This window comes from Microtus ochrogaster, chromosome 4 (genome assembly GCF_000317375.1).
Source record: "Microtus ochrogaster isolate Prairie Vole_2 chromosome 4, MicOch1.0, whole genome shotgun sequence".
NCBI classification, from domain to species: domain Eukaryota; kingdom Metazoa; phylum Chordata; class Mammalia; order Rodentia; family Cricetidae; genus Microtus; species Microtus ochrogaster.
This window is the reverse complement of record NC_022011.1, coordinates 92,466,031-92,473,251: the sequence shown is the minus strand read 5'-3', so window position 1 is coordinate 92,473,251 and position 7,221 is coordinate 92,466,031. Positions and strand designations below refer to the sequence as shown.

Genomic DNA, 7,221 nt, shown 5'->3' with positions numbered 1-7,221 from the left:
TGCTGGAGAAACAAACCTGATACACACACACACACAAAATGAATATGAAGATTGATATTTTTCATTGACTTTGGCTTAAGGTTTTAGATAATGAGAAAATCTGGCAGAGACAAACTTGAGTTGAGGCTCCCAGGATGGTTTTCCATCCCAGCCTAAGGTGGTAGCTTTCCAGACTCCAGCCGGACGGAGATGCCCCCACTCTGCGGTTCCATGGGGTCGCCAGAGACACCCACGCACGTTTGTGGCTCAGCCAGGTGGTTCATGTGCTGTGTGCCAGGTCCTGCCTGAAGTGCTGAAATTCCCTGTGTCCCCTCATCTTTGTGTTCCAGTCTAAACAGTTGTTAGAGGACGGCAAGATGGCTCAGTGGGTCTTGGTGCCGAGCCTGACAGTTGCATGGTCCCCACATGGTAGAGAGAATGGCCTGGTGGAAGGAGAGAACTGATTCCCAGAAGTTATCCAACTTTGGTACGCACAGTGTAGCATGTGCCCCCTCCCCCACACAATAATATAAGTGTAATTCTACAAGTGAGTATTTGGTTAAAGCAACAAGATCAGGGGCACGTGAGGAGGTAAATGAGAAGGTTTACACCTGAGTATGAGATAACCAAATTAACCAGATAGCAGGAAGGAAAACATAATTGTGGTCTTGGCAGGTTTCCCCTTGCCAATTCTACCGAATCCTTCTCTGAGAAGTACAGAGCACCAGTGCCCTTTCACCTAGTAAAATTAACTTTTTTTTTCTTTTTTGGGGGTTTTTCGAGACAGGGTTCCTCTGTAGATTTGGAGCCTGTCCTAGAACTAGCTCTTGTCTACCAAGCCGGCTTCGAACTCACAGAGATCCACCCGCCTCTCCCTCCCGAGTGCTGGGATTAAAGGCGTGTGCCGCCACCACCTGGTGTAAAATTAACTTTACAGTAGTTACACCTTTATACATATTCTAAGGCGTCTAGTTGAAACAGACGGAATTGTGGGTAAGTGTCTAAAAAAGCTGCCTGTTCCAGTGAGGGGATCACCCCTAGACCTTCCTGAGGGTGGGCAAGGAGAAGAGCAGCAACAGACTTCCCGGGGCAGACGCTAGAGGCAGACCTGGCTGCTGCGCCTTGTGTCTTGCTTTTGCTTTGTCACCTGCTAAAAGCCAATCTTCCTTATTGTTTGCTCTATCTGGGCCTTCGAGTGGATTTCCCTCCTTGGAGAAAGGCTGTGGAAGTGCGCAACTGCAGGAGGCCAGGACGCCGCAGCTCCCCAGCTCCAGTACAAATCGTCTTGTCACTCCACAGTGGAGACACTGCACACCGCAGCCCCGGAACCTGGAGATTCCAATTCCAGGGCCCGAGACAAAGCAGTCCCTTATTCCCAAAATTTCTCTCTCATTCTTTTGTTGTTGTTATTGCTTTTCTTTTTGGAACAGGGCTTCTCTGTATAATAAAGAGCTCAGACTCACAGAGTGAGTTTAAGTCCCAAGTGCCGGGATTTAAAGGCATTGCTTTCCCATACCCAGCTCATTCTCGTGCTTGTGGCAAAACTTACTGGAATTTTTATCTCCCCTATAGTTGGGCAGAGTGAAGTGCAGTGTGAATAAGAATTCTTTTCGTTTTATTTTGCTTTGGATTGCTGCTGGCGCCCACAATACCCAGAGTCTTTCCTACACAAATTGGACCCAGGAAACAAACTGTTGAGGGAGACACAAGCAAATATTTGCGGTTAAGAAAAAGAAAACTCAAAACCCTGGGACAGGATCTGGTATGAGGTAGCCATGGTCCTGGACTTTAAGGCCAGCTGGTGAGTCAGCCCGGTGATGAAAGTCACACAGGCTGCTTGTGTGCCCAGGAGCAAGGATGCCCTATCTGGGAGCTCCTTATCACTCACAAAGAACAGAGGCCTGTCTTTGACGAAGACAGAAATGTCATAACAAAACAATGTTAGAGGCAGGAGTTCTTATCCTGTCTCTGGAGAGGTTGTGGAGAGGGAGGCTTCGAATCAAAACCACAGGAATCCTTGCTCCAAGTGCTCGTTCTCAGGGAGGGCGCTGCCAGCACTAGGGCATTGGCATGCAGCACCTTCAGCTGAATCAATCAGCTTCAGATGATCAGTGAGGATTAACAGATGCACACTGGGTCATGGCAGGACCCATGAGCCTCAGGCACCATGGTGAGAGCACTCACCAGACCAGAAGTGATACAAAAACTTAAATTATTATTTATTTATTTATGGTGTAGGTGTGATGCATAAATGTGTGGCGGTCATAGGCAACTCACAAGAATCCTTTCTCCCCTCCCACTGTGTGGGTCCCCCAAGAATCAAACCCCAGTCGTCAGGGTTGGCATCAAGTGCCTTTACCCCCTGAGCTATCTCAACATCCACAAAAGTTTGAGTAGTGAATGGATACACCGGGGCAAACTCTGAGACAGAGAGAGAGATACTAGAGACTCGGAGGGAAAAGGGCTCTTTTATAGAAGTTACCTTCCGGGCAGTGGGGGTGTACATCTTTAATCCCAGAACTTGGGAGGCAGAGGCAGGTGGATCTCTGTGAGTTCAAGGCCAGCCTGGTCTACAGAGTGAGTTCTACAGCCTGGTCTACAGAGCCAGGCCACACAAAGAAACTCTTGTCTTGAAAAAAAGAAAGAAAGAAAGAAAGAAAGAAAGAAAGAAAGAAAGAAAGAAAGAAAGAAAGAAAGAGGGCTGGAGAGATTGCTCAGTGGTTAAGAGCACTGACTGCTCTTCCAGAGGTCCTGAGTTCAATTCCCAGCAACCTCATTGTGGCTCACAGCCATCTGTAAAGAGACCTGGCGCCCCCTTCTGGCGTGTGGGCACACTTGAAAGGAATGTTGTACACATAAATAAATCTGAAAGAAAGAAAGAGAGAGAGAGAGAGAGAGAGAGAGAGAGAGAGAGAGAGAGAGAGAGAGAGAGAAAGGAAAAGAAAGTTTCCTGGCCTTGCTTCCCACTTGTGTGGGACTGAGTTTGAACAGAATTCAAGAGGGTAGCTCACTATCTTGTTACATTTTAAATCTCATAATACCACCTGGGGTCCTCAGGAGTCAGGCTCTGATGGTCTGAATAAGTCATCACAAGTCACTGGGGTCTGACTGCTAGGAAGTCTCCTCTTTTATTTTTGGTCCTGTTTTGGGGGAACTTTTTGTCTCTACACCTCAGTCTCTGGAAACTCCCTGTGTGAGAGTTTCGCAATGAGCCCTGGTAACATCTGGCTGCTGGGCTCTGTCGTTACACTCTCCAGTCTGCTTTCTCGGTCTGCTCCATGGCTTCGGGTTGTCTGGGACCCTGTGCTGGTAGCAGAAAGAAAGTAAAAGAAGAAACATCCCGAGCATGTGTGTAGGAAAGTGATAGCCAATGATGGGATGGATGAATACAAGGGGAATCGTAAACCTGTGATTGTAGGACACAGCCTTGATAAGCTCAATAGAGGCCCGAGTCTCCACAGTTTACCCTGGTTCCAAGAAAGACCACAAACTGAGACCACCCAGCCACCTCCCAGGAACAGACCATCCAAAGGAAATTCCTAATGTTCCAACCATTATAAGATAGGATCACCTGCCAGCACACACCCATCTCTTTTCACCAGGACATCCCTAGACAAATGTCAGCCAATCAGGGGTCCTGAACCTTAGAAATCCCTCACCCCTATCTTTGCTGCCATAAAAACCCATCCCTAACTGAGCTCGGGGCTCTCCGACCACTCCAATACAATGGACACACAGAGAGACCAAGTTTGCATACTTGTGTAAGAATAAAGACTCTTTGCTTTTACATACAGGACTCGGTCTCCTCATCAGTTTTGGGGGGACTCTGTGATCTGGGCATAACATGATGGCATCATAAACAGCTTTTATATCATATTTTGGTAACTTTGATGACACCAATTTACAAAATTATAATCCTCTCAATTTACAAAATGATAAAATTGGACTAATTGCATCTACTTCTCTGATCAAAACAGGCTTAAAGAACATCACACACGTCCCTAAGGATTTGTTAACTAAACTTCACATGATGGTACTGTCCCCAGTGGAGGTCCAGCCAGGTAGGATTTCCCCTCTGTATGTGAATGTGCACAGCCCCTTAGCAGCTGGATTCTGTTCCTGTTGCCTGCTCATGCAGAGGACTGCTGATCTGTGTGTCTATCCCTAAATAAAGAGACCTTTATTATACTCCATTCTGGCCTAGTGTGGGACTATTTTATTGTAATCGACAACAGCCTACTATGGCACTATGGGACACAGTGAAGGCAGTTGCCCCTCTGAAGCACAATTAATAAAAACTCAGAGACAAAAATTGGGGTTCAACCTGAAGATCCGAAAAGCAAAGCAGCCAGCCACTGGCTCTTACCTCGACCTCAATCTGAAACGAAGATCCTGCCTCCCAGAATCTCAGAATGAGACTGTGAACTGTCTTCTCCCGTTTTATATTCCTCTCTAGGACTGGGATTAAAGGCTTGCACTGCCCAGTTTCTAGGGCAAACTAGTCTGTCTACTGGGATTAAAGGTGTATGTTACCACTGCCTGGTCTGTAAGGCTTATCAGTGGGGCTGTTTTACTCTCTAATCTTCAGGCAAGTTTTATTTATTAAGATACAAATGAAATATCACTACACCCCTCTCTGCTGAGATTGCTGGCTGCAACCTAGGATTGCACTGGAAGTTCATCTGGTCAACCCAAACCGTGGGAACCCTGGGCTGCTGGCTTCCACCTGTGAAACTGCAGCCGGTTCCTTCCAGGAAGAGAATGAGAGGGAGGGAGGCCTCTCTACAGGGTCCCAAGAGGAAAATCCGTTCAGCCACTCCAAGTACTGGCTAGTTTCACGTCAGCTTGACGCGGACTGGTCATCTAAAGGGAAGGAATCTGAAATGCCTCCAGATGATCAAGCATTTTCTTAATTAGTGATTGACGGAAGAGGGCCCAGCCCACTGTGGGTGGTGCCATCTCTGGGCTGGTGGTCCGAGGGTCTATAAGAAAGCCGTGAGGAATGTGCCAAAAAGCAGCACCCCACACCCATGACCTCTGCATCAGTTCCTGTCTCCCGCCCTGACTTCCTTCGGTGATGGACTATGACGGGGAAGTGTGAGCCAAATAAATACTTCTCTCTGCAACTTGCCTTTGGTCATGGTGTTTCATCACAGCCATGGTAAGCCCATGCTCTGGACCTTCCCATCTCTCCCGCCTCCATCTCTCTACTTGCCTTTCTTTAATCTGATCCTGAGTAAAAAGAGAAGTGGCAGTCACGGGCTTCTACCTTCCTTCTCACCGCACTCTCAGGGACAGAAATGAGTGGCCGCCCTCTGCAAGTGACTCGGCGCCTGAGGGGCTTTCCCAGGTGCTGGCTACCGACTGAGATTATCCTGAGACAGTCTGAACGCAGGCACCTAGCACTATGAGCTGGTATCTACTGAGGTTGAAGAGTATGCAGAGGGGGAAGGGACTCTGGGAGCTCACTCCCCAGACCCAGGAGTTTGCCCCACCCCCGTGCCCCAGTTCTGTGTCAGGCTGCCCTCCTACAGTGGACAGCAAGACCCCTCCACTCTACCCTGCACCCACTCCCCAAGGATGGCACCTCCCCACAAGCACAAAGAGGTGAAAGCAATAGTTGCCTTAAATATAGTTTATTATTCTATAACACTGTCCCCTAGAAAAATTATTTATTTAATGTACATGGGTGTTTTGTAAGCAAAACATGTATGTCTGTGCATGAGTGTGCAATGCCCATGAAGAGACTGGAGTTATAGTTTGTGAGCCACCATGAGTGCTGGTAATCAAACGCAGGTCCTCTGGAGAAGCAGCCAGTGCTCTTCAGAGCTAAGTGACTCCCCGTCACTGATTTAAAAAACCTTCCAGGATATCAGTTCCAAAAATGGTCTTTGACTCTGAGCTCTAGCCTTTACACATAGAAAAAAGAGAGAGAGATGCTCTGACCTGCAGGGGCCAGCCCAAGGTCATCCATCACCGGTGGAAGAGGGACCTCTGTGTGCTCCTCTTTCCCCAAAGCTCATGGACTGTTCTCTTACAAAAATGTGTCTGAGGGTGCCAAAGTTGCTCTCTGTGTGGTACCTAAATGTCAGGTGAACTACAGAGGCCATAATCACCTTACATTTATCCTGGAAATCCAGAGGGTAGCAGGTGTTCTGCATATGGGTTTCAGTGACATCTCCCCAACCTCCACTGAGATCCTGTGCAAGGAGTAACTTCCCACTCCCAAACCAAAGAGAATTCACATGAGGTTTTGCTTTAGGTCAGTGTGAATGCAAGCCACTGGGCCACTGAAATTTTCTCCTTGGTGATCAAAAGTAATGAATAGCACTTAAACGCTCAGTTTGTTTGTTTAAAAAACAAAAAACAAACAAACTATGGCTCTTAATACAGTTCTCTGGGGTAGGCAAGGTCTCTGTGGACATTGGATCTTCAAGGGTGTGGAAGGCTCAAGAAAAGCACCATCAAGGCTGCAGCGTGAAGGCCTCTCAGCTAGGGAGTCACAGAAGGTTTTGTTTTCTCAGCACGACACTCACGGTACACCAGGAAGGGATGGGCCAATGTCAGAAAAATGGCAAGCCCCATTGACACCTGGGGAGACAGAAAGAAGGGGCCAGTCCAGTAACTGTGAGCTGCACCTATCACCAGCAGAAGGAACAAAGTCCTACTTGGGCCATATTTCTCCCCCCGACACACACACACACCAAGCTGACCTGAAGGACTTGTGGTTTATTTTCATAATTTTTTCTTTCTTGAGATAGATCTCACATGGCTCAGGCTGACACTGAACGTCCAACCCATCTCCCAGATGGTGGAATTACAGGCATGTAGCACCACACAGGACATATTTAGTGCTGAGGACTGAACACAGGGCCTTGTGCTTGGTGCAGAAGCACTGTACCAATAAGACACACGCCAGCCCCTATGAAGCATATTTCATGGGAGAGCAAACAGTGGCCTAGAGAATACTCAGTGGCCTGCACTGGTCACTCAGGAGCTGGGGAGACAGCTAAATGTTGAGTTAGGTCTCCTGATGTCACAATTGAGGAAATTTTTCTTAGTTTTTAAGGTAGTCTCATTAATCCTAGTGATAGATTTAAAAACCTGCATTACACTTTAATCTTAAAAGAATCATATTTGGGCTGGAGAGATGGCTCAGTGGGTTAAGAGCACTGCTTGTTCTTCCAAAGGTCCTGAGTTCAATTCCCAGCAACCACATGGTGGCTCACAACCATCTGTAAT

The 7,221-nt window shown here is 47.5% G+C and overlaps 1 protein-coding gene across 1 annotated transcript in view; it reads right to left on the bottom strand.

The window, feature by feature from the left end:
- Positions 1-5,609: 5,609 nt before the first annotated feature.
- The window catches only part of Slc43a3 (solute carrier family 43 member 3), a 21,507-nt gene continuing 19,895 nt past the window's right edge, over positions 5,610-7,221 (bottom strand). Inside the window, exon 13 of the mRNA XM_005346682.3 lies at positions 5,610-6,570. Coding sequence (XP_005346739.1) covers positions 6,472-6,570 — 99 coding nt within the window. The 3' untranslated portion in view covers positions 5,610-6,471. The remainder of the gene's footprint in view (positions 6,571-7,221) is intronic.